At 39.4% G+C, this 27,170-nt stretch overlaps 5 protein-coding genes across 6 annotated transcripts; 2 read left to right on the forward strand and 3 right to left on the reverse strand.

The window, feature by feature from the left end:
- On the forward strand, nt 1–2,313 carry rps27l (ribosomal protein S27 like). Its single transcript, XM_050073535.1, has 4 exons — nt 1–159; nt 1,251–1,359; nt 1,540–1,650; nt 2,063–2,313. Exons 1-4 carry the CDS (start codon nt 154–156, stop codon nt 2,089–2,091), a joined length of 255 nt encoding a protein of 84 aa, XP_049929492.1. The 5' UTR covers nt 1–153; the 3' UTR covers nt 2,092–2,313.
- dnaja (DnaJ heat shock protein family (Hsp40) member A) lies at nt 2,306–7,463 on the reverse strand. The gene is made up of 8 exons (XM_050073534.1): nt 7,318–7,463; nt 6,880–7,025; nt 4,082–4,256; nt 3,884–3,988; nt 3,541–3,768; nt 3,203–3,433; nt 3,008–3,108; nt 2,306–2,898 (listed from the first exon to the last, which is right to left on the reverse strand). Exons 2-8 carry the CDS (start codon nt 7,009–7,011, stop codon nt 2,683–2,685), a joined length of 1,188 nt encoding a protein of 395 aa, XP_049929491.1. The 5' UTR covers nt 7,012–7,025; nt 7,318–7,463; the 3' UTR covers nt 2,306–2,682.
- Nucleotides 7,464–8,966: 1,503 nt separating this feature from the next.
- acsbg1 (acyl-CoA synthetase bubblegum family member 1) lies at nt 8,967–16,498 on the forward strand. Its single transcript, XM_050073951.1, has 14 exons — nt 8,967–9,447; nt 10,959–11,014; nt 11,117–11,385; nt 11,481–11,569; nt 11,732–11,852; nt 11,935–12,015; nt 12,100–12,249; nt 13,135–13,311; nt 13,504–13,685; nt 13,808–14,041; nt 14,885–15,102; nt 15,266–15,405; nt 15,720–15,966; nt 16,067–16,498. The coding sequence occupies exons 1-14, from the start codon at nt 9,404–9,406 to the stop codon at nt 16,141–16,143; spliced, it is 2,085 nt and encodes a 694-aa protein (XP_049929908.1). The 5' UTR covers nt 8,967–9,403; the 3' UTR covers nt 16,144–16,498.
- A 120-nt stretch (nt 16,499–16,618) lies between these two features.
- idh3a (isocitrate dehydrogenase (NAD(+)) 3 catalytic subunit alpha) lies at nt 16,619–22,190 on the reverse strand. 2 transcript variants are annotated; one of them, XM_050073953.1, is made up of 12 exons: nt 22,089–22,169; nt 21,702–21,767; nt 20,772–20,834; nt 20,578–20,661; nt 20,314–20,428; nt 19,959–20,146; nt 19,175–19,308; nt 18,966–19,068; nt 18,781–18,845; nt 18,219–18,303; nt 17,876–18,028; nt 16,619–17,789 (listed from the first exon to the last, which is right to left on the reverse strand). In XM_050073953.1, the coding sequence occupies exons 1-12, from the start codon at nt 22,113–22,115 to the stop codon at nt 17,706–17,708; spliced, it is 1,167 nt and encodes a 388-aa protein (XP_049929910.1). In that variant the 5' UTR covers nt 22,116–22,169; the 3' UTR covers nt 16,619–17,705. The 2 variants fall into 2 exon arrangements, with proteins under 2 accessions (XP_049929910.1, XP_049929911.1); XM_050073954.1 differs by lacking the exon at nt 21,702–21,767 and having other exon boundaries at nt 22,089–22,190.
- Nucleotides 22,191–23,210: 1,020 nt separating this feature from the next.
- On the reverse strand, nt 23,211–27,170 carry lrrc61 (leucine rich repeat containing 61). The gene is made up of 9 exons (XM_050073145.1): nt 26,931–27,170; nt 25,849–25,944; nt 25,623–25,769; nt 25,442–25,502; nt 25,222–25,307; nt 25,071–25,136; nt 24,918–24,986; nt 24,573–24,698; nt 23,211–23,891 (listed from the first exon to the last, which is right to left on the reverse strand). The coding sequence occupies exons 1-9, from the start codon at nt 26,956–26,958 to the stop codon at nt 23,785–23,787; spliced, it is 786 nt and encodes a 261-aa protein (XP_049929102.1). The 5' UTR covers nt 26,959–27,170; the 3' UTR covers nt 23,211–23,784.

Below are 27,170 nucleotides of genomic sequence, written 5' to 3' on the forward strand. Positions count from 1 at the left end.
CTAAAGTCCGTTCCCAAGGTTTTTAAGATACCCTGCTCATAATATTCGCTGATACCGCAGATCTGGCAACCACAGTTCCTGGAACTACACAGCTCCTGCTTCTGTCCAACCAGCCCTACGTATGCGCAGCAAAGCGAGCCTAACACAGTGAAAATGCCTGTAAGTTACACTGTTTTTTACGGTCATTTCTTTTGTTTGAGTTAATACACAGTGTTGTCAACTGTCGGTGCTTCTTACTTTTGAGTTTCCACCGGTTGTGTTCGCTGTCTGAAACCTCAAAGTTGTGTTGGTGATTTGTAGCAGCAGCACCACATGGAGTGCAAGTTAGCTAACATAGCCCGTTAGCCCTGCCTGGCCAGGGCGCCGACTATTTGCTGAAGCGTAACCAACTGTAGATAGCGGAATAGTTTTGAGCCAAGAAACAGTCTGTGCCTGTGTTTTCTTTTACACAAGGCCCATCTCCAACCAGATGGAGCACACAAACTTAAATCCAATTTAACTAATATTAACATTACTTAGAGAGAAAAACTACTGCTTACTTACGTGTTGGCCCAAAGTCAATTGTTTTGCCACTACGTTAAGTAATTAGCTAGCTAACATCTGTACTTATTTGCCGTGTGTGCAGATTAAAATTCATAACAAATACCGTGTTTTTGTTTATTAATTTGTTTAAGCATTTATGAATAATGGTAAGATAGTACACTTTAATTAGTTTGACCGCTGTTACAATAACTTACTTTGCTAAACCTGGCTCACGGGGTGTCTACAGGTCCTTTTTAAATGTCTTAAATTCAGTGTTACAACAATAAGGCCTTTAAAGTCTGTGAGTTTGTGAGGTCATAACTACTACAAATATTTTACCTAATTGCATTTATCCATTTTTTAGTTCCTTCCCTTTCTATGTAATAGTACATATTTCTATTTTTACAGACTTTTAAAAATCTATACTCTCATTTAACTTCATGCACTTACCTGTTAGCAAAATGTAGATTGACTTAACTCACTCTAATAACCATATTCCTACCTAATGCATATCTCTGCACAAGACCACATATATACTACTTGCCTGCAATGCTTACCTGTGATGCTTAAATAAGCGAAACATGATTTGTCCAAAAATCTGTCTTAAATTTGGTTAAAAGTTGTCTTGAACGGGTCTTAAAAAGCATTACATTTAACTGTCCTGGGCTCAGGTCTGCTAAAACTGAATCAAATTAAATGTCATCTCTGGTTTGCATCCTTCACTCCAGCTGGCTAGAGACCTCCTCAACCCTTCCATCGAACATGAGAGAAGACAACATAAAAAGAAAAGGCTTGTTCAGAGCCCTAACTCCTACTTCATGGACGTGAAGTGCCCAGGTATGTCCATATGGTACACTGAAGTTCTACTGAACGTGTGATACATGCAGTAAAATCATTGTTTTCATGCAATTTGTTTTCCTGTCCTGTCTTTTTTTTTTTTTTTTTAAGTTGAAAGCCTTTACAACAATATATACTGGGCCTATTGTTTGTTTACAGTTTAATTTTGTTCCTTTGCAGGCTGCTACAAGATCACCACAGTGTTCAGTCATGCACAGACAGTGGTTCTCTGTGTTGGATGCTCAACTGTGTTGTGCCAGTCAAGAGGAGGAAAAGCCAGACTGACAGAGGGTAAGACATCCACTAAAGTTCAATTATTCAGGGTTCCCACACATTTTTATCAGTGAACTTTTAAAATTTTCCCATAACTTTTACACCATATTTTACCCAATTTCCATAACTTTAAGTAGTTTAAAACTGGTAGGCCTGTATGGCAATCATAGGACCCAATGAGGCTCTTACTCCAGAGCGCTTTGTCCTCAGACAGGAGTTGTAACAAAAATATAGCATTGAACATGGAATTAAATGTCTGTGTTACACATACAGTAGACACAAAGCAGTAGTGCTGTCTGACCTGGTGAAGGCAGGAGTGAGATATCTTTTAATGACCGTGGGAACCCTGACTATTTCCAGTGCTATGAATAAACCACATTTAGCTGTTGTAAATAGAAGGCCATCTAACTCATCTATTTTTGCTTTACAGGTTGCTCTTTCAGGAGGAAGCAACATTAGAGGGATGACACACTTAGTCATGTCTGTAACTAAGCCATGCTGTTAAAACAAATCCCTTTTTTTCCATTGATTACAATGTAGTTGTGCATTTACAAATGGCAGGTTCTGCCACTGTACAGCTGTTCAGCTTTTATGATGAAATTTATAAACTAGCAAAACTTTTAATATTCAAGATGATAATTGTAAAATCTCACTGAGACAATAAAGGAGTCTGTTATAAAAGTTGAAGCATTCCGGGACTTTTATTGGGAAATAACCAAAAATGTTTTGTCATGACTGAAATTACCTTCACAGAAAGCATACAAATAGTCCTTTCAGCTTCTGAAAAGAAAACATATGTGTCATAGATTTTTTAGGAAACAAACATGGATATAAAAGATACGGATCATAAATAGAGAACACGTAAGACAGTGACACCAAATTACAGTTTTGACAGCACAAATTAAACGTGAAATGAGTATTCAACTTGCATATTTGTGTCCAAAGAGTCATACACACAAAGAAACTGGCTTTGGCAAAGGCATGTTCACACACACAAATCCGAGATAACAAAACCTACATGCTCTACAACAGTTTTATCACAGACTATGATCACTGTGTCTGACATTGCACTCCCCCTCTTGGACTATCATCGTCTTCCTCATAGACTTCCCTGGTGGAGCTTTTCTGCTGTTCCCGCACATCCACCTCACAGAGCTGCACCTCCTCCATGTCATCAGTAATCATCACATCTTCCCTCGGAGGAAGAAGTCTTTCCAGCTGGTACATGAGATGCTCTGGAAGCCAGTATTTCTCTGGAAATTCCACCTACAGAATGAATTACAATTAGCTGAATTGTTTTCTCTACAACATAAGAGTCTCATAAATCCAGAGTTGTGTCACACAGGTGAAACATTTTGTGCTCAGTGTACCTTACCTGGAAATGAATCATAAGCTGTCCCTTTTCATAAGGATCCCTGAAAACTGGCATGCCTTCATTCTGAACACATTTTATGTCATTGTGCTTGATAACTTCACCTGTTGATAAAAAAAAAGACAGATGTTCATGAAATCTGAATTCAAAACACTGTCGACCAGAAAGCAGCAGTGGAAAGAAGCTACCTGAAGTTACCTGGGTGTGAGTTGATGATGAGCATTCTGTCGTCTAATGTGCGGATGGTTTTCTTGAAACCACACAGAGCCTCTGCAAGTTTGATGTTCATCTTCATCATCAAATCGTCGTCTTTTCTCTGGAACACGGAGTGCTCCTGCTGATCCAGTACAATGATTACATCCCCAGGCTCCAGTCCAGGCTCCTGGTCGCCTTCTCCGTTGAATGTAATCTTCTGACCGTCTCTCATACCTGCACAAGACATGTATCATCAGTTTAGTCTGCGCTGCAAAACACCTCAACACAACTAACTTCATTTTACTTCAATGAGTAACTCAAGCTGGGGGGGAATAACGTACCTTTGTCAATGTGGACTTCAAGAATTTTCTTCTTGCGTTCTACTTTGCGTCCATTACAGTTCTTGCATCGGTCCTTGGAGTTAAATTTCTCACCCTGTCCCTGGCAGTCTGAACACATGCTCTGGATCTGCTGAATCATGCCTGGCCCTATCTGTTGCACTTTAACTTGTACTCCTCTTCCTTTGCAATTTGAGCACTTCTCCAAAGTACCTTTCTTGCCACCATAACCTGTAATAAAAAGGATAATATCAGTTACTAAACAACCAAACCTTCACTGTGTACAGGATTAAGATTAAAAATAAATAAATAAATAAATAAATAAATAAAAGGAAACACTACCTACCTTCACATTTTTCACAAATGACATTCTTTTGAAGCCCGAGCTTCCTGGTGCTGCCGTTGTACATCTCCTCCAGTGTAACACCCAGCTGATGGATGACATTCTTCCCTGAAGGAAAAGCAAATATAGCAAGTTAAACAGTTATGCAGGTTAACGGTGTATAAATAAAGCCTGCTGCTAGATCACTAGCATAAATCTTACCTCTTCTCTCTCTCTGCATCCTTCCTCCACCTCCAAAGAACATGTTGAACAAGTCCATTGGAGACGTTCCTCCACCCATGCCTCCCTCTTTGATTGCTTGCTCTCCTCCTTGGTCATACAACTCTCTCTTCTCTGGGTTTGATAGCACCTCGTACGCTTGGGATATCAACTTGAACTGTGGCAATAAAAACGAAAAAACATTTAAGTTTTGAAAAACAGGATTGCATTTACAGCTTTAGTTAGTAACTTTTATAAAATAAAAAATAAAAAAAACAAGAAAAAAAAAACAACAACAGCTTTTCGTATTGGCTGAAACTGTCACTGTAGGGATAGCTGTGGCTAAGAGGTAGAGTGGGTTGTCCACTAATTGGAAGATCCCCGGCTCCTCCAGTCTGCATGTCGAAGTATCCTCGAGCAAGATACTGAACCCTAAATTGCTCCCGATAGCTGTTCCCATCTGTGTGTGAGTGTGTTATAACTGAGTAGCAGGTGGCACCTTGTATAGTAGCCTTGACCACCAGTGTGTGAATAGGTGAATGTGACTCACAGTGTAAAAAGCGCTTTGAATGGTCAGATGACTAGAAAGGCGCCATTTATTCACACAACACTAAATGAGACAGACAGATAGCCTAATGGTCACTAACGCAGGTGTCAATCATAGTTTGGGAACTGTGGTCAGACTAGGCAGTGCTGATCAAATATGAATCAAGACTCTGTTACTGCATTGCATATTTCTTACCTCAAATATTTTCAGAGATGTATTTTAGTGTACTGTTCAGCTGAGAAATGAAAACGTTGGGTCTGGCCAGTGGGGCAGTGCTTGGTACTTTGGACGGCTATTTTCAACAGAGCGGCCAAGACACAAACTGTCATTTTACACCTTAATGATACACTAAAATATGTTCCTGAAAACATCTGAGGTGACCAAAAGTAAATGCAGTTACAACATATTGATTCACATGTGATCAGCCTAGTTTGACTGCAATTCACAAGCATGACTCACAGCTGCGTCAGAGACACCTCTGCTCAGATTTGGTTGTTTTTGGTGTGCAGTTAATTTTAGCAAATGCCATCACAAGCAGTACAAAGGGAGGAGGGACATTCAAAGATTGTCTCATGCGTATTTCAGAACATAGTGACAGTTTCAGCAAATATGACATTAAATTATTTTCATAGAAGTTACTAACTGTGGCTTTAAAGTGTTCATTTAAAAAGAAACCAATGAACCATTCTCTCTAGTAAATGGTAGTAATGATATTAACAATAATAATAATGATGCATTTTATTTATAGCTGCCTTTCAAAGCACTCAAGGACACATTACAACAGTGGTTCCCCACTGATGGGTCACGGTTCTTGCTGAATGGGCCGCAAGTGACTTGCACACCTATCAACATTGTACAAAGCACACTTTATTTTTAATTACAGTACACTACCTGCTGTAGAGTGAGTGAATAATGAACAGCTACTTAACAGAGACAACAAACTAGCTTGAGACACTGCGAAACACAAGTATGACACTGAATATATTAAACTGTGTGGACCTTGAACTAATGACTCGGGAGAAATCTGGACCCCGTGGCTGGACCAGTTAGGAACCACTGCTTTACAAGACAGTTTTTTAAACAAGCAGCAATGTATCCATAGATCATAAAATCAAACAATTCTGTAATATAGAATAAAAATCCATTAAATCAGACTGAATATTCTAGCTTGAAAAGATGTGCTTTCAGTTGGGACTTAAAAGTGGACAGGGAGACAATATTCTACTGGTAATGGCTTACATAGATTTTATGTTTCCTGACCTAGAAATAAAATTAAGGTATCTGTTGTACATTATCATATTTTGTGACAATAACACTGCGTAAGAGACTCCTCAGCTCTGATATGGTTGTTTTGGTGTGCAGTCAATTTTAGCAAATGCCATCACAAGCAGTAGAAAGGGAGGAGGGACAAAAAAAATTTCAGAGACTGTCACATACACTTATGTCAGAACAGTGGCAGCTTCAGCAAATATGACACGAAGTTATTTTCACACAAGTTACCAAGTGTAGCTTTAAAGCTTTCATTGAAAAGAAATTGATCAACATTTCTCTCTGGTAAGTGGTAATAATGATAATAATAATGCATTTTATTTATAGCTGCCTTTCAGAGCACTCAAGGATACCTTACAAAACAGTGTCTGTAATTTCTGTAATATACAATAAAAGATAATAAAATGACTAGACAAAAAAAATCGTACTATAAAAATTAGGTATAAAATCACCATCATAAAGTCATCATCAGTGCAGGTCATCATATGTCTGTCTCCATTAAATCATGCCAGCTTAAAAAGGTGTGTTTTTAGACTGGATTTAAAAGTGCAGAGGGAGTCAATATACTACTGGTAATGACTTGCATTGACTTAAAGTTTACTGACCTAGAAATAAAATGAAGATATCTGTTGTACATTATCATGTTTTGTGATAATGGCACTAAATGTGCAAATGGCTGGCGTCTGTTTAAGTTCTATCTAAATCAGTCAGCCTGATGAGCCCTTTAAATAACCAAGATATAAACAGTGATGCATTATATTTTAATTTCACAACCTCCTTACATTACAACATGCTGCAACACAGGTCAGTTTCATGAGGGCTACCCTTCCTCTTCCTCGACAGAGGAGCCGCCTCTAGACCTTTCCAGAAAGTTCCCGGTGCCCATTCAACCAGGCGTGTGGTTTAAAATTAGCCAGGGCATTTCCACCGAGCCATAAACGGCTGCAAGGACACTGTAAAGCTCCCTATATGTAGCCCGACTCACCCTCTCTCCTTCGTTGGGGTTCTTGTCGGGGTGATATTTCAACGCCAGCTTTCTGTACGCTTTTTTGAGTTCCTCCTGTGAGGCTTTGGGGCTCACACCCAAGAGGTCGTAGAAGCCGGTTTCGTGAACCATGGTAACACTTCAACCTGAAATAAAATACAGCATATTAGCATTTAACAGTTGCTAAATTAAAAGTTCACATTAGCAGGAGCGACCGTTAAACTTGTGTCTGCAGACGTTAAAAATAATGTCAGGTCGATTTTAGGTGACAGTTATGTGCGGCTTAAATAGGTAACACGAGGAGACGTTGACACGTGCAGTTAAATCTCAATTCCTGGCAACCTTATATTACCAGCTTACAGTAGCTTGAATGAAACTGTTAGCATTTATTAGCCGTGTAGCTAAATAGTCTTTAAAATGACACTGTAGTGTACTTACGTAGCTCTTAAAGCCTGATGGTGACAGTGTCGTAGCTTTGACTGGAGTTAGGCTGAGGCTGCTGGGGTAAGATGGCTGGCTCTTATAGTCGCTCCACAGCGGAGAACTTTCTGGAGAGCTGAGAGAGGAGAGAGTGGCCGGATGTGTCGTTGGACTGCGGAGTCTAGAAAAGACCTGAGAGGGGGAGGAGGGAGGAGAGGAGGTGGGGAGGAGGGGGCTGACAGCTCCACGAACAGTTGTTGATCCTGGAAGTCTTCATTATGGTGGTTTGGTGAAGGGATGGCAAAAATGTAATGGGCTAAGCAGTGGTGGAAGAAGGTGTAGTCCTCATATTTTTAACTTAACAGTGCAGGTACATAAATAAGGATTTATACAAGTAAAAATTCTGTATGCAAAAATATATATATTTATAGGTATATATTTGGGACAGGCGACTTTCTTTTACATAAAACTGTTTCTCAGTAAAGATGGGAAATGCCATCAAATTGTCTTACAACACTACATATCAGTTATGTGTTATGTTATGACACGTGTTTCATGGCACCTGAGGATAACACAATACCACTTTATACTGTTAAAACAATATTCATAACTTGGGTTAATTCTTATGAAAAAAGGACACATAGTCTGACTTAATGATAACTTTCAAGTCGCCACTTGTTTTTTCGTCATGCAGGTAAATCTGAATGACTTAGCCTACGGTCTTCTCTGGTGCTCGTGGTTTCAGTAAAGTGAAATCACCTGAGCTAACAACGTGTAGCATCTCCATATTGAGAAAAGTTTAACCTAACTAATGTTAGCTCAAGTGGAGAGTCAAGAATCCGGTTTTATACATCCAAAGAACCTCTATTAAAATGAACTGCTTGGCAACCAGACCAGGCTTCTAATTGAGACAGGCCTTCATTTGTCAATATCTGTAGCTACGCCGAGCTAGTAAAAGGGACCTGGGACTAGGCTTTCAATTGAAGTTTTACTATATTTCCTGCATGGAAATTCTGACCAATCAAGAGCAGCTTTCTCTTGCAAGACATTTTATCTGGTCTGCTTGTAAATGCTGCTGTGAGAACACGAACCAACTCACACAAAATGATTCGGACCAAAGCAAGTAAACTCTCAGTCTGAAAGCACCCTAAGGAGAAATCTTGGCCCCGGGGCTGGACCAGTTGGGAACCACTGTTTTAACTTAAACTGCTGGGTAGCTTAAATCTGTAATAATACATCAGAGTGTATTGGTTGACTGTATTTTGTATTAATAATGTAGCTCTGCAAAGTAACTTGTACCTAAAGCCATCAAATAAATGTAGTGAAATAACAAGTATCACATTTTATTTAATTCTCTCTGAAATGTAACAAGGTAGAAGTACAAAATAATATCAAAGTATAAGCTTTAGTATGGTAGCTACTTACTACACTCCACTAGGGTCAGTGGCTCCTAAAGTTTCTTTACGACAAAAATAAAAGTCCTACTTCAAGAATATGTCTACAGAGTTTGAGTGGCTCATCAAAAGGTATTATCATGGTGTTAAATTGGAATGAACTACAAGTAGTATAAAACTAGGCTATGGTTTATATCAAAAAGGTCATTATGTCATGTAGACAGGCAGATGTCAGAGGGGCTTAAAGTAAGACAGCTTGTATAAAGCCACATATAAACCTAACTGATCAACCAGTACTGAACTTTAATTTTGGGCTACTGTAATTTTCAAATTCCACATACAGACATCTCATTATCTTGACCAACGTTGAAAGTGTAGTATTGATATGATGTTGTTGTTTTTTTACTTTTCTGTGTCAGATTTAAACTTATAATCACACAGTTTTGCATATGAAAAGACAGAGCTAATTTAAATGCTGAACATGATCGTGAGCAATTGTGCCAATGAAGTGCACATGAGGACTTTCTGATTTGTTTCCCAACCACTGACAACCTCATGAGGCTTGTGAACCTCATATCTTTTTATTTTACATGTAATTGCACTTGTCCAGCACGAAAAGATTTTCAGTTTCACATCAGTTTCTCCTTTGAGCAAATCAAGAGGCTTGATCCTGCATAACCTGGAGCCACACTACCAGGACATCTGAGAGTATGGACTTTCCTGATGAGAGGGGAGATTATGAACTTGAGAACAGGTGAGTAGATTAACCTAAAATCAACTTTTTTCTTTTATGTAGAGGATGAGGAGATGCTATAGTCTCATCAGATGACTCTGATACCCTCGAAAGGAGAACTACAGCCATTTTTATAATTCATACATGTTATTCCTTCAGTGTAAGACAGTCCAAAAAAATAGTTAATATAAACAACTCTCTCTGGAGTGAAAAACTCACAATTTGTAATGTCATAGGGTATAAAATCTAAAGCTGCTCCACTGACAATGGCTTGGTAAGATGATATAGATGACAATGAGAGCACCCGGGGAAATGTGCTGAGTATATGGGTACATTTTCTGTTTCAGGACTCAGAACACTACAGTATGATAAAGCTCAAATTTTAAAAAAAGAAAAATATTCAGTGGGTTCACAAAATCAGTTTACCATTCATTGTCTGCAGAGCAGCCCCAGTCTTTTTCCCCTATGACATCACAAGTTTAACATTTACTTCTCTGGTTTCTGGCTTTGAGAGAGAGTAGCTCATGTTCACAAATGTTAATTGAACTTATAGACCATTAAAACAATAATGTAAGGCAGGTTTCATCCTCCTGTCTTAACTATAAACTTACTACTTACTGATTTATCTATCAAAGGGCTGAGGGTACTGAAGTTGGAGTGACTTGATCCACTTTAATTTCCCAAAAGAACGTAGGACAACTGAAAATCGACAACAAGAATGACCTCTCACATCTTATATATCACTCCGCCAAACTTCATCATAACTCTTATTACTTACTGCATGTAAGGTGCACGGTATTAAATAGTTCCCAAATGTAATGTGAGGAGCAAAACAAAACATGTAAACAATAAATGAATGTAGTGAATATTAAATTATGTTGCTGCAAAATAATGAACAAAGGAAAACAAGACAATCTACTGGATACATCCTCACGAAAATAAATCTCCTCTTACAATAAATTGGGATTTCTAATTTAGGTGGTGTTCTCCTTTAAGCAGAAGTTCAGTCTAGCTGATAGAATACTAAACCAGATTCATCATTTAGCAAACAAAATCACTACAATGCAAAATCAGAAGTGTGATGACAGAGCAGATTTTGTCACTGAACACAACTTTTGTGTCTCTGTATTCTTTAGAGTATTGACACTTTTGCCCAAGTTGTTGAATGAATGTTCTTGTCCTCTTTGTATTAAAATGGCCCTCTGCAACCACTCTATGAATATAGATTAGGAACAGAGGCTAAAATTCAATGTGGTCTCTTTTGTGATCTTTGGTTAAATCAGTCAAACTATATATCAAAGTAATAGTTTTAATGGCTGAGAGTGAACAGCCTTTCAGCTGTCATTGAACATATTCTGTCAAACAAAGCAAGGGGGCTTTAGCTCTGCCGAAAGCCTGACATTGTGTCGGGTAAACAGCGCAGCTGAAAATTAGGCCCATGTGATGAAATGAAAACAGCAGCCCAATTGCCAGAATGTGAGGTGGAGTGCGTATGAGCTGCTGGGAGCCCATGTTTCCTCTGTGTTTTCCAGTGTTCAGAAGTCTATGGCACAAGTGCAGACAGACAGTGAAGAAGATGCCTCTGTAGGTGAGTTATGAGCACATGGGTCTGCTGAGTGAGTGCAGACATGGCTTTTTATTCCTGTGTGGGAAGGACTAGATTTGTTTTTAACTTCCTTGTTCGTCGCAGGAAAGAAAAACACAGAAGAGGAGTTTGCTGGCACACCTCTCGCTCAAGCTCATTCACTTTGGACCAGTGATGTTAAAGGCTCAGTGAGACTGAGAATAGAAGAAGGATGTTCAGAGGAGCCTGTCACAGTTCACCAAATGTTCAAAGCCTCGGTCGAAAGATACGGTAACATGTACGCACTTGCGAGCAAGAAGGACAACAAATGGGAAAAGATAACGTTCCTAGAGTATTATCAGTTCTGCCGGAGAGCAGCAAAGAGCTTTATCAAGGTATGTTACACAAAAAGAGAATGTATTGTCTCTGGTACATGACAACTATTGCGCACTATCAAAGGGCAGATTTGTTAGTTTGTTAATGTGTGCAGCTTGGTTTAGAGCGATTCCATGGAGTGGCAATACTAGGATTCAATTCAGCAGAATGGTTCTTCTCTGCGGTCGGTGCCATCATGGCAGGGTGAGAATCCTATAGCAACATCAGCACTGGCCTGAATCAGCCTTTATCTGTACCTGAATATACCACAGTTGTCATTGTGCTCTTATTATTATTTCATCTGGTCCTGTTGCAGTAACTTATCTCTCTCTCATGTCTCCATGATGGCCTGTATTCTTCCTACAGGGGGACAATGACAGGAATTTATGCCACAAACTCACCAGAAGCTTGTCAGTATGTGGCCAGTGACGCCAAAGCCAACATTATTGTGGTGGAAAACCAAAAGCAACTGGATAAAATCTTGCAGGTACTGTTTTTTAAAAATAAATTACAGTCTTTATCAACATGCAAAACCCTCTGTGGTAAATGTCTCCCTCTTGATCCCTTAGATACGTGACAGACTGCCCCATTTGAAAGCCATAGTGCAGTACAGTGGACAGCCCCTGCAGACGGTCTCCAATCTTTACTCTGTAAGTTCTCCCGACACAACCTGAAGTGATCAAAGTGGCTGATGAACTCAGGCTGTGATGCTGTATGTTGCTGTTTTGGGGTAGTGGGAGGAGTTCATGGAGCTGGGTCTGGATGTTTCTGAGAAAGAGCTGGATGACATCATCGGCAGCCAGAGAGCCAACCAATGCTGTGTCCTGATCTACACCTCTGGCACCACCGGCAAGCCGAAAGGAGTCATGCTCAGTCATGACAATGTAAGCTTTCGTGTGACCGTTCTTTATTTGTAGACTTATTCAGAGTCAGATGTTATTATGAGATTATGAGTTGTAACCAGAGGTGGGACAGTCACAGAGAAGTGCCAGATCGAGACAGGCAAGTCCTGAGTCAAGTTCCAAGTCAAGTTACAAGTCCTAAATTTTGAGTTTCAAGTCATAAACAAGTCAACAAATTCAACAACAAATGGAATGCCAATATTAAGTTTACAAAAATCATAAGCGCTTTTGAAAATTTGCATTTATTTGTTAAAGCTGCTATGTTAAAAAGTTCCTTAGCTAATGTTAGCGTAGCATTAGCTTCCTAACTGTTTTAATAGCAGCCTTGATTTACTGTTCTTTGTGCAACTTAAAATGTTACGTGAAGTGTGAAGTTGTTGCATCTTAGTCTGTAGTTTTTTGACCCACATGTTTTGCATACTGCAATTTTTGTTTTTTTGTTGACCACCACATAGTTTTTGAGCATGAACGACATTATATTGGAATCATTTTTTCCAGCTGGCGCTCAGTAATGCAACGTTAGTTCTTCATGGTTCTCTCCTTCAAACTTAATGTGATGCTATCGGATTTGTTCAAACAAAGTGGTTCTGGAGAATTAAGCGTTGACTTGATGTGAATTAAGGAAAATGAACTGATCTCTGGCACCCTTTTTAAACATACTTTCTGACCTTGGGTGAGGGTATCAAGTATTTTCAAGTCAAAAGGCTCAAGTCCAAGTGAAGTCACAAGTTTTTGGTGTTAAAGTCCAGGTTGAGTTGCAAGTATTTTTGCTTTCATCAAGCTGAGATTAAAATCATCATACTTAAATACATTAAAGCAGATAAAACATAAACCAGGCTTTTGTCTCAATCTATGATGAATATTCAGATCACATGGACCGCCAATTATGCCAGCAAGGCCGGGGACGTGCAGCCGGCCGACACTAAACAGGAGTCACTAGTGAGCTACCTGCCTCTCAGCCACATCGCTGCTCAGATCTATGATCTATGGAAGGGCATCCAGTGGGGTGAACTGGTGTACTTTGCACAGCCAGATGCCTTAAAGGTAATTAAAATGCCTAGATCGCACACATTGGTTTTAACATTAGTATTACCTTTTTTTTTTTCATTTTAAAGGCCTGACTTCGGGCCTTTAAACTGAAGCAAGAGATGAGCCGAATAATGGGGTCAATATAAAATGACAACTGACTGGTTAAGTCTGTGTGTTTAAGCTCTTTGTGTGCTTCATTTATTGTAGGGCAGCCTGATAACGACTTTGCGAGAAGTTTGTCCCACATCCCACATGGGTGTCCCGCGGGTGTGGGAGAAAATCATGGAGAAGATAAAACAGGCAATCAGTGAGTGTGGATATGTGAAAAAGAAACTGGTGACATGGGCGATGTCAGTCAGTCTGGATGCCAATCAAAAGTGTACGCAAAAGTAAGTGCTGATGACATCTGAGTTTTGTGAATAACGCAGGGATTTTAATGACCCACCAAACATAAATGCATTTTCAGAGAGAGAGAGAGATGATTAATATATTGATATTTCCTTTTTTCCAGGGATGATGAGAAACCGTTCCTCTTTACCCTGGCTGACAGCCTGGTGCTGCAGAGGCTTCGGGCTGAGCTGGGCCTGTCTTGCTGTGAGAAGTTCTTCTCTGGAGCCGCACCTATCGGCAGTGAAACGGTGCAGTTTTTCCTCGGCCTGAATATCCGGTTGTATGAGGCATATGGCATGAGTGAGAGCACAGGACCTCACTTTATGTCAAGTCCCAAAGCTTACAAACTACCAAGGTATAAAAAAAAAGTCAAGCATGTAGGAATTTTAAGTACAATTTGTGATGTTCAGTGGAACAGTGTGTAAAATTTCAGGGGATTTAGTGGAGAGGAATGCAGATTGCAACCAGCTGAAAGGTCTCCTGGTTAGAATTCCTTCAGTGTTTATTGTTCAGGAGGTTTTTACCAGGAGCTGAATTATCTGCTGAGGTCTCTTCCTCCTCAAAAGAAACAGACCAGGTGATTTAAACCAGTAACAACATTGAATAAAGCAGTTTCACGTTACAAATCAGTGTTTCTCCTATGCTGTTTGGCACATCACACACAGGCTGCTAGCCCAGCACCTGCTAATGTGTGCTCACCTATTTCCTCTGATAACTTAATTTGTGCTCAGCTTATTTCAGTTCCAGACGTTCAGGAGGTTTTTAGCATGAGCTGGATTATTCACAGAGGTCTCTTTCTCTGCAAAACAAACAGACCTAATGATTTAAACTGGTCAAAAGACAGTGTTTTCCGACACTCTCATCATGGAGGGGCTGCTAAGTATGGTAGCCAATATGAAAATGACAATGACCCTAGCTAGATTGGGTCTTTGGTTTGTCTGTTCATGGCTACTTAGAGACATGGTGGTGCAACATAGCATCCTCCGTAGTCAAGGACCCGCTCCCTATGTAAATATAAACGGCTCTAAGGTGACAAAAACACAAAGATTCTATTTTTTAGGTCATTATACACTAAACAAGGCATACTTACATTCCATCTGTGTCAATACATCCCCCTAAATCCTACCCACTGGACCTTTAAGTGCTTTTTAATTTTGTGAATATAGCATAACTGAAAGAATTCTTTCCTCTAACAAAGCTGTGGTAAGGTGGTGCCTGGTTGTCACTACAAAATGGCCAACGTAGACTCCGAGGGCATTGGCGAAATTTGCTTTTGGGGACGTAACATTTTCATGGGTTTCCTCAACATGGAAGACAAAACAAGAGAAGCTTTGGATGAAGACGGATGGCTCCATTCTGGAGACCTGGGGAGGATAGACGAAGAGGGTTTCTTGTTCATCACAGGGCGAATAAAAGGTAGAACAATTGGGTTCTTGAGAGAAAATTGCTTGTCTTATGTCACCACCCCACATTCTGTGCATCACCCACACCTGAGCGCATGGTGTTCTGGACAGAACATTCGGCTCCTCGTTGTGAGTCATGTAATGTCAGTGTGTCCTCCCTCTGTCTCTCCATTCAGAGCTCATCATCACAGCTGGAGGGGAGAATGTCCCCCCTGTTCCCATCGAGGAGGCAGTGAAGAAGGAGGTACCGATCATCAGCAATGCCATGCTCATAGGGGACAAGAGGAAGTTCTTGTCAATGCTTTTAACACTGAAGGTAATGTGCCAGTAGTCATTATCCAGATAATGGAAACTGCTGTTCATTATTCTTGACATTAACCATATCTTATGTAAAGTCACATTATGGAACCGTGTCTTTCCAAATAAGCCATTTGCAGAACTAAATTAACATTTACTTGTACTTTTAATTTAATGTTCTTCTTGACGAGCTCCCTGGAGAGATCGCTAACAAATCAGGGCGTGTAAAAGAGAAGCAATTAAAATAATTGCTTTTACAAATGACTGCAGTTAGTATTTTATGTGGAAATATATATGAATCCAGCAATTTAATCCTGTTTAATTGTGTTCCAGTGTTGCAGCGATAAAGAGACTACGGAGCCAACAGAGGAGCTGAGTTCGGAGGCCGTGGAGTTTTGCCGACAGCTGGGCAGCCAAGCAACCAAGGTGTCTGACATCACTGAGGGAAAAGACAAAGACGTGCATCAGGCCATTCAAGAGGGAATCAACAGAGTCAACGCTGCGGCCACCTCTAATGCCCAACGCATACAGAAGTGGACGATTCTAGAAAAAGACTTCACTGTTTCCGGAGGAGAGCTGGGTAAATCAATCAGTAAACAATATTATATGCTTAATAAGAACATGTTTTTAATAATGAAAGCAATTTTAAGACTATCTCTCATTATACTGTCTCACTCCAGGTCCCACGATGAAGCTTCGTCGCCCTGTTGTGTTGGAGATGTACCACAAGGTCATAGAGAGCCTCTATCAGCAGTAGTGTCATGTTCCCGGAGGAATGACTGTGTCGCTGTTAGTATGAAGATCACGTGTCACTTGCACATCTCATCATTCTTGTTGACGCACATGGAATTTAATTATATCTGTGTCTCGTGTCAGAGTGCATAAATAATACAGGAACCATATTTAATTTTATATATTTAAGAGGAAAACAAGATTAAGTTTTAAATAGTGAATAATATTGAGAAAGCCACCATTTTGATGCATCATCTCATCGACTTAAATATTTGTTTTAATTCATATTTGTCTCCGGTCAACAAGTTATTTTCACTGCTATGAAATCATACCAACATCTTACCCAGTATTTTGTGTGAATGTTTCATGTGGTTTAAACCTATCTGGATAACATGGACATAACTACCCAGGATTCTAATCACAGGGGTCATAATCATAGCATCTGAGGAGCTTATGACACCTGCAGGTCATTTGCATAACACTGAATAAAAAGTCTGGCATTTCTGATGTCATTGCAATATTTATTTTTCTTCATACATTCATGATATTTGAAGCAACAAAACACATGGCAGAAAGAGTGCAAAACATCTGCAAGATTCATGACACAGAAGCCTGATTATGTTTAAATCATGAAAGCTTCAATCCGTATTTTTTTCACAATAGGAATGTGAAATATATCCACAATGTAACTGAAGAGTTTGACTTGTTGACGAACGTTTCGAGTGTTTGATCATGGAGGTTACGGATTGCATCTTTTATGTCAAAATAACAGCGTCAATCACATTAGACGAGAGGCCAAATTCAGCCAATAAATAGACAATATTCACCACAGATTAAACAGTTTAAGAATAAAATACATATCACTTATACAGTAACTGTGCGTTGTATGTTTTAAGACAGTGCTTTGGAGTGTGCAGAGGGCATAATAAAATGTTCAGGATCTCTACGGGCCTGTGTCCACATAGTGTTTTTTTCTGAGTGCCAGTGTCTTTTTAAAAATTGTTACCAATGGAGAAGCAGCACCGCAGCCAGCATCTTTTTCAGAGTGCTCCGGGTTTTTTTGTGTTGCACTCTTGAGCGCTTGTGGTTGAAAGTCACTGAACTTTTCAGAAAGGCGCTGGTGTTGTCACAGCTGCTTCTTTAGCTACTGTCTATCTCGAGCTATATGTCAGTGAGATGCGATTACAGCAGAGACAGAAAAGCCCAACTGTAGGAGCAGATTGGACGAACACTGAATGTTGCTGGTGAGTGCAAGTGTGCTTTTATCACCGTACATGTTGCAAGCTTGTTGTTAATTGTGTAGTCAACTGTCTGTTCAAATAACATTACGTAAACTGCCTTGGTAATGTAAATGTCAAGATACTGTTGTCATAGAAACAGACCACACACGCACTGGGAGCTTGTATTTTGTAAAGTGCTCCCCAGGGCCCTGCCACCGCTTTTCTGTCAAACAAAAACACTATGTGGACACACCATAACTCCTGAGTCTTTTTTAAAAATACATGCTATGGTTTAAAATGTGCCGATACAGCATCATATAATGAAGTAAAGAGACCCTAATGATTAACTTGTCTCATTAGCATCATTTCAGTCCAGCTCCTGCACTCGTTGACATATCGCTGCTGTGAATTCGGAGCACTTTGAGTTTCCTCCCAGGTCTTTTGTTAGAACCTTGAAGATGGAAGATTAAATCATTATAAATCAGAACGGGAGCATACAACCAAAACTGCATGTCTTCATTTCTTAAAAAAAATTACCTTTTTGTCTCGAATGATGTCAAAGCAGGCAGTTTCAATCTTCTTGGCGTGGCCGTGCAGGCCCATGTGCCGCAGCATCATCACTGCACTGAGCAGCAAGGCTGTGGGATTGGCCATATCTTTTCCTGCTATATCAGGGGCAGTTCCATGAACCTGACAGAAGGAAAGACATCACAATCATGTCTGGCAACAACCATATTGAGGTCAAACGTTGATGTGCCTTCACTAACTCATCCCACACTGGTAACTTCTACTATGGAACATGTACTTTGATCATGGGAGTAATTGTGAAACATATCAAGAAAAAAGGAGTCTAACAGATGGAAACAAAAAAAAAACATACCGACTCAAATATGGCAACACCATTGGCGCCGATGTTTCCACTAGGAGTCACTCCAAGACCTCCAATCAGTCCAGCACAAAGATCACTGTCATGGTGAACACATACAGTTACCTCCAGATTTATTCTTCTACATTCACACTGATCTAGCTAATTAGATTTCATCTATATATTAGGCACATCATTTACAACGATGCAGACAAGGTCAGTGCAGTCATTTGCTAATGCACATCCTTGCAGAAAGAAACTGCAGTCACAGATAAGATTTCAGTCAGTTTTGTTTGATTGATGTTAAATTATTATGTCAGGTTAGGTAAATAACCTAAGTTTAAGTTTTTGTATACTTCTGGATGAATCCACACAGTCGACACTACCTTCTTGGTTCCAACTCATTTCTACATATGCTTTAAAACAAAATTACACCATTTACAACAGATCTGCCATGGTTGCTGTATGATCAATTAATTATGTGCTTTTTTAAAGAGGCACAAAAACAACAGAGAAAATGCCATCTATCTTATCTCTTGTTAATATAACATGTTCACTATTTAAGAGTTTTACTTACCTTAAGATGTCTCCATACAAATTTGGCATCACTAGTACATCAAACTGTGTGGGATCCTGTACCATCTATAAGAACATGTATAAACAATGCCAACATTAATTAGGAATGTTAAATGAACAACACTTTTAAAAAAAACATTGCTTTATATCCATGTAAAATATTATACATCGCTATTTGGGACTTACATTAAGGCACACAGTATCCAAGTACATCTCAGTGAATTTCACATCTCTGTGCTTTTCAGCTGCCTCTCTGCATTTTCGTAGGAAAAGCCCATCAGACATGCGCCTATATATAAAAAAAAAAAACATTAACAGAGAGTAATCATTTAATTTCAACAAACAGCTTTACAATGATAAATGACTTATTGCAATTTGTACTGAATACAACTTACATAATATTGGCCTTATGAACGGCAGTAACACTGGCCCTCTGATTATTTCTGGCGTATTCAAAAGCATACTCAGCGATGCGTTGGCTGGCTTGCTCTGTAATGAGCTTAATACTCTGCACCACTCCATCAACAATCTGAAAATATACAAATCCAATAAAGATTTATGTAAAATCTGTAAACTATAAATAGTGTTTGAGTGGTTTTAAAAAACAAAATGCTAACAGTTCTAAATATCAAAAGGTGTCTACACTGGAGAACCAAAAAGAGACAATGAGATACAGGGGGCTATCTCACACTCAGCACAAAGCAGCACACAGCGCAGTGCAGCTGTCATTGCTAATTTCAGACCAAAACAGTTGTCATTTTCACAGCCAGCGCTTGCGCTGTGTTACTTGCGTCCATCTGTGCGCCCATAAGTAGGTCTAACAATGAGGTGTGGTCAGGCAGATTGTTAGTGCATTGCTGTTTTCAGGCAGCAGAAAGATGAGTCTGATTGTTTGAATTCATGTTAAGTTCTGATTAATTAAGGGACTAAAGACAACCCCTTGCGCCTGACTTTGGTAGCTGCCGTTTGACTAGCAAAACTGAAGCTGGACACGCCATAAATGCATTTGCACCATGCACTATAAATCATTTAAACAGGGACCATTGATCAAGAAAATTACAAAACTGAAAGAGGCCTACATTTTGACACAAGCTGAAATAATAAAAAGGTCAAAGAAGGAAATCTGTTAACATTAAAAGGTAATGACTAAATAAATAATGTGTTGTTAAAGGGTCTTACCACATGCTCAATCCCACTGTATTCTCCCTCAGTGTTCTCCCTGATAGTGACCAGGTTCACATCAGTGTAGGGGGTCTTGTAGCCCTCAATGGACACACAGGGGCGCACATTGGCATACAGGTCAAAGGTTTTCCTCAGGAGCAGATTCATAGATGGATGGCCAGCGGCTATTGGTGTCTTCAAAGGGCCTGTAGATTGAAAATAAATCAAAATAATTCTCTTCACCTGCCATGTTTGTAAGAAACAGTAATGTATCAGTCACTTATTTGTACAAACCTCTTTCTAACACAAATGATAATTATCTTATTGGTTTTGTAGTTTCTTTAAGTGATTAAAAGTGTATTAAACAGGTTACCTTTTAGGCCAATTTTGTTCCTGTCCATTGATTCTTTGGCATCAGGAGGGATCATCCACTTGCCACCAGGTCCTTGGATGGCTGTAACATTCCTCTCTTCCCATTGTATAGGTGCCTAGATTAAAAGCGTATGTACAGCAAAATCACTACATTAATTTACATTACACAGATTTTTTAAGACTGTCTGATACAAATAGTGTTATCTTAATTAGCTGGTTAATGTTCCTGGTGAACTATGTTTTGTTCTGCTCCTCCAGTACTAACTTTAGCTGCTTCAAATATCTTCATGACAGCAGAGGAGATCTCCGGACCAATTCCATCACCAGGGATTAAGGTAACAGTGTGAATCTGTTAGGTAGAACAAAAACACATAAGATTCATTAATAATATAATAATAACAAGTTCCATTAAAAATCTTCAATGAAATTTGTGTGTAGCTCTGGAGGAAAGATACATACTCCACGTGTGAACGTCCTGGGCTGTGGAGTCTCTGTCTTCAAAGCTCCAACCACCCGGGACACCTGACAATCAAAATGGCCTCGGTTTTTACAGGTACAAATACTTTTCCCACCAATATAAGTGATTTTGCTTCAACAGCATAAATACAATGATAATCACTGAACTGTAGCATATCTGTGAATACAGGGAGAAACATTAAAAACAGAGCTGCGGTGTAATGTGAATTGAGCAAAGCTTACTAGAGTATTTAACATACTAGGAACTGAATGACCCAAGAACTGTGCACTTTTTTGTTTTATAGTGCAGAATACTTGATCTGGATAGCTTTTCACCTGTAAGGCCGTATTTTTGAAGTACATAATTACTGTGATGCCAATCCTTGGTCATTCTAGTTGACCTATCTCAACATGAAAAGCAGTACAATGACATGAAACCACACAAGGGAATAATGTCTGGATCATGGACATAGATAGATGTATAGAATGAACTGGGAGTAATCTGCAGCACTCTGGAAGAGGAGACTCCACCCAGTTCACAGCAAGAGTTGTCAGTCCTTGTTAAACAGCATGATTGCTGTGTTGAAAGGACAGTTTCCTGATGTCTCGTTCAGTATAAATAACCATCAACATATTAGTAAGCCATGGCTGATGATTAACATCAACACTAAATAGGATAATGAAAATCATCAATAGGAAAGCGAGGCAAGAGGTCACCTTAAGCTCTGAAACACAACTGACAGTTTACAGTAGTTATTAGCTCACTTGCAGCTGTGCAATAGCAAAGGCGCTTTGACTTAGAAAAAAAGACAAAACTAAATGCCCATTCCAGATTTGAATAACATGACTACTGCAGGAGATTGGTAGCTAGCATTAGCTCTTGTCCAAACGCAGCAAGGATAGTCAACGCTTTAGTACGAATGGATAACTTACTTCCTGTGCCTTGATTTTATCCTTGCCATTGGGCGATAAACCCCACTGTTTTAGTAGATTAAGAATCTGTAGATGAGGGACATTTCATTGACATGTGTTTAACTTGAGTATTCAGGTATAAATTAACTTTACAACGATGTTATGGTCAAAGAAAACATGTTGACCGCTAGCTAATTTACCCTTTTCTTTAAAGCTAGCTAGCTAAATAGCGGTCAAGGGTCACGTTGCTATAGTAACTACAAGCAAGTAGCGGTAGCACCCAGCTAATCTCCAGTATGGCTGCACGACAGTCAAATAACCTCACATTAATTGATTAATTTAAACCATTTGTCATGCGTTTAGTGTATTATGTATGAAAGATTGACATGTTGTCCCCCCCGTACATACCGCTGACCTCCACACCTTCCCAGCCATCTTCAACAAGCCAAGGTCGATGGAGCAGCAGCAGCACTTGTAAAGCTAACCCATGAGCTAACTACTGTACAAAGCGGATTTCCGGTTTTGTCAGTTTCAAAATAAAACCTAACTCAATCAATTCAAACAATAAATATCGTCACGAATAATAAGAATTTCAATTATTTTGTAGTAACAACATTAAGTTGTACAGTATTTTAATTCATTCTATAATGCTGACTAATTTCACCCCTGTTGCAACGTTAAAGACAGCATTCCCACTGCTCTCGATTACACATCCATGCTTTTACTCTGGCATCTTCCGGGATTAGCACTGAGATTTAGGGAAGCACATTTATGTGTAGCCTAGAGCAATAGCTCACTATAAAAACTAAACTAAATGCAAGCCTCTCAAATGAAAATTAAGGATATCTGTGATCATAAACGGACTAACCATATATTGTTAGTCCAAATGGACTTTGATTTAAAGATTAAATTATGATTCCAAAATCTTATTTCCCTGGATTAGGAAAGTTCAATTAGTATTTCTGAACATGAACTACTCTCAAAGCCAGAAACCAGAAAAATAAGTCTCAAACTTGTGATGCCATAGGAGAGAAAGTCTAGAGCTGCTCCATAGACAATGAATGGGCGCCTTATTTTGTCAACCCATTTTTCTTTTTCTTTCTTTTTTATACCCAAATGGATTTTATCTATTGTAGTATTCTCAGTCTTGAAACAGAAAATGTCTCAATATACTCAGAACATTTCCCTGGGTCCTCTCAGTGTCATCTAGATCAGGGGTGTCAAACTCATTTTAGTTCAATGGGCCACTTACTGTCAGATTAGATTACAGGTGGGCCAGACCAGTAAAACCAAAATCAGTTTTGGATTTGAAAGAGAGTTGTTCATGTTTGCAAATAATCTTAGACTGTCGTGGACCACAAGAATAACATGTATGGATTTTGAAAATGGGCGTAGTTAACCTTGTGCCACAGACAGTTTTGCAGGACCACCAGCAAGTGGCGCCAGAGGACTGCTTCTAAAGTTCACCACACATCATTAGGTAGCTTCATTGGATGTGCAGGCAGTGTGTCACATAGACTCATCAGTTGTCTCAAAGTAGACTTTATGGATGTAAGTAAAAATCAAGGATGTGAAGCACACCTTTACAAGCATTGTATTTTACACAAGTTGGTTGTACACTTTAAACTTTATGGTATAAAACAATTAGAAACAGCTGAAACAATCATTCAATCACTTGTTGCAAAAGTTCGACTTACAAAGAAAGCACACAGCATGGGACACATTAACTCCCACAATTATCCAGCAATGCAAAATGGAAAAAAGCTCTTGATTAAAACCTATAGAAATCTTTAAGCAGCATAGCTCTCGGCTTAAATGCAGGCTACATGGTACAAAATGCACACTGTGCAAGTAAAGACATCTTTGAGCCAAACTGAGGGGTGTCAGTATGGATAAAGGTTTTCAAACCACTTACATGTATCATCTGATACTCAATGCATAGGATGAAATAGAATTCCAACAAATGCCTCACACTGCAACACAAAGCACGTGTGTCTGGCAATGATACAAGCATTTGGATGCAGCTTAATAATTTGAGAAACCTACAGTACATTAGCCACGGTATGTCATACAACAAAAACAAATGAGTTCACAACAGCCCAACTTAGATAGCATACTGCTTTGGCTGCTTCTTCAGGCTCATAGATCTTTCAGTTTGGGAAATTACGTGAGTGGCTCTGTTGTTGAGGAGTCTGCATTCATGAAGAACGTCTGTGGAAAAACAGAGAGGGCAATTATTACACAATATAGTTGAGTTGAAAACTGGTTGCTGTGGATCAAATGTAGGGCTTCTTCGACTTTCAGGGGGCAGAAAGAAAAATTATTAGAGCCCTCTGTCGACCAAGATTCTTCAAGTCAAGCAGTTTTTATTTCGTCAGTGTATTCTGGGGATGTTTCAGTCCCCAGATGTAGCTGCAGAGTAAGCACACCTCATTTTCACAGTACAGGCAGCTGGGAACCCTGACCCAGGGTTAGTCTGAGTGAGATAGAGGTAGCCACCTGTGTGCTCAGCCTCTGAGATACGTCATCTTCTGCCTTCTGCTTAGAAGTGGTGAATTTACAGCTCACAGCAACTTCATATAAAACAGTATCTGACTTTTATTTGATATTTAGTAACAGCAAAAAATGTTGCACATTTCCCGTCCATCATTACTGCTGTTAGCACCCATTAGCTTGGAGGGCTAACTTGGCTTATTAACTATATAATGTGAATGTCACCGTCACCTAAACATCCCACTGAATTCACACTATCAAACTTTATATGGAGTAAAAAAAGGAACAAATAGTCAAAAATTGTATTGAACAACCTAATCCGATTTCAATGACATAATTTGGAGTTAGATAAAACGCTAATCAAAGGCAACACTTTCCTTTTTGAAGAAGACCTCTTACCGTTAAACTGTTTGTAGGCTTCTTCAATAATGGCGTTGTTTGATCTCTTTATCTCCCAGTAATTATCCTCCACCCACGGTTTGCAATCAGGATGTTCAACAAGCTGTCCATTCTTGTATAAACCAGCTGGACATTTACAGAAAGAAAAACAGTTCAGTTATATTTTACTTGAGCAAGAGAACTTTTAGTCAAGCAAGGGCAAAGGTATGTCTGTCATCCCTAGGAACAGTTTGTATGTAGGATAAATACTTAAATACTGTTCAACGATTGAACCTAACATGATGAATGGAGTGTGATAACAAGTTTCCAGCCAGAATACAGCAACACACTAATTAACAAATGTACCTTTGATGGTTTCATCAATGTCTTTGCATAACTGGTACAACTCACTCCCACGTCCGACCACTCTTTCTCCTACAATTTAAAAACAGAATGAAACATGTCACAAAGTCTAAGAGTTTATGTTGTGCAAAAGAATAAATGAAGAACAATTCTTACCATCCAGCACCTTGATGTTAGGAAACATCTCAAGAACTATGTTTCTATATGCTGGGTTCCTGCACACTGATGAGGAGAAAGTAACTGTGAGTTCATGTATCAAGATTTTCCATCCACTAGACTGTTTTCAGATAAAGTCTTTATGAATTACCTGGGTTAGTGTAATTGTAGGTGTTGTCTTTAAGACGTATATTTTCTAGCTTTCTCAAAGACTGAAGGCTGTGTAGGTTCTCAGTGCTGTTAGAAAACAAAACCGATGAGAGATGATGTTAAGACGACCAATTCAAATTATTTTTATGTCTTACATAAATTCTTATATACATTCTTATACATCTAGGGTAAGCATTTGGTCCATGGTCGTATAGCAATACCTGGATATGTTATTACCAGCCAGGTTTAAGTGCTGTAAACTTTCACAACTGCGCAGAGGATCTGAAAGTACAAAAGCAATAACATTCAAGTAAACAATCTAGTTCTATTCATGACAGAGATGTCCTTGATGCGTGAATATATAGCATGGAAATAAATACAATGTTAGTCATGAAATCTTACCTAAATTGGAAATCCTGTTGGATGACAAACAGAGTACGGAGAGGAGCCGAAGAGATGCTAGAGGAGCTAAATTTGAGATGTTATTTCCAGACAGGTCCAGTTTCTCTAAATTCATACACTCCCCGATGCAGCCGAGATCATGTATTCCTTTAAGACAAACCATTATGAACAATAATGCATTTTTGAAAGCGTAAATAGTAAATATGATGTAATAATTAAATCTTACCAAGTCCCCTTAATTTGAGAAACAGTATTGACTCCAAATCAAACTCCCCTGTACGCGACTTGAGCAGCACAGCAGTTATCTTCTCACAGTCTGCATCTGAAAGAATCAAGAGCCATAATAAGACTGCGGCATAACAAATCACATTCACATTTCTGTCCTTATATATGCAACACAATCACTGTGTCCTTATTTGTGAGTCAGCGCTGCAAAAGTACAACGCTGGGAGCATTGTGTCTGCTCTGTTTACGATGTAACAATCAGACAACCCATGCAATCATTCTCGAAATAGTAAATACCAATTCATGCAAGGCATGAATTTCATATCTGGCAGCACACCGAGTTTCTCCCTCTGCCAGCTCCAGAGGAAAAGGCTCACAAACAGGCAGATGGGCTGTTTGTCTGTGATGGTATTCGCTTGCCAGTTGCATGCATGAATAACAACTGAGGAAGTTATATTTGTGTGTAATTTCCTCAGGCAGAATCAGTCCTCAACTCCAACTACACATGAATACTCTGTCATGAGCCTGCATAAATGAAACACTGATTCCCTGACAAGAAAAGGACTCATCAGGTTAACCAGAAACAAGGATGATGCAGTCTACTTTTTCCATTTTATCATGTTATATTTTTATTTATGTACTTTATATGTAAATTATGTAAGGACTGGCAGACAGGCTACTACAACACCACTACAAAATGGGTCAGACAGTCGTGGGTGGGATAAGCAGGGCCACCAAACACATCTAACACACATGAAGACACTCGCAGGATTAAAAAGTGATGCTGTTTAGCTTAGCGTGACACATAAATGTTAGCTAATGTTAGTAGCTACCTGTTTCGTAGCAGTGATTCAGCGGCTGTGTGATTTCATGAGGATGATTCAGCCGGATAAAAGTGGGTGGTTTATTTAATGAAATGGTAATTTTTTTTTTAAAAATTTTCCCCCTCTGATGATGACACACGTAAAATGTTGTGTAACGGACGATACGTTGTTAGCTACATCTTAGCCGCAGCTAGCTAGCACGAGCAGCAGCTAGCGGCTAACGTAGCGACGTAGCAACAAGCTATCCATCACAACTTACCTTGGTCTTTATCTCGCTTTGAGTCCATCGCGGGGAAACTTTGCTACCTCTAAAGCTACCTATCGCAACAAAAGGCGCAGGGTGGTTTTAAGCAAAATCAGCGGAAAGACAAGGCAGTGGTTGTTTTGAGGAAATGTGAAATTGGCATCTGTCCTGGGGTGCAGTCAGGACACGCTCACTGTACTGCTGTGCTGCAATAGCAGGCAGGTGGATGAGACGGACCTCAGTCTCTGCAGTCCA

The sequence above is a fragment of the Epinephelus moara genome, chromosome 20 (assembly GCF_006386435.1).
Source record: "Epinephelus moara isolate mb chromosome 20, YSFRI_EMoa_1.0, whole genome shotgun sequence".
NCBI classification, from domain to species: Eukaryota; Metazoa; Chordata; class Actinopteri; order Perciformes; family Serranidae; genus Epinephelus; species Epinephelus moara.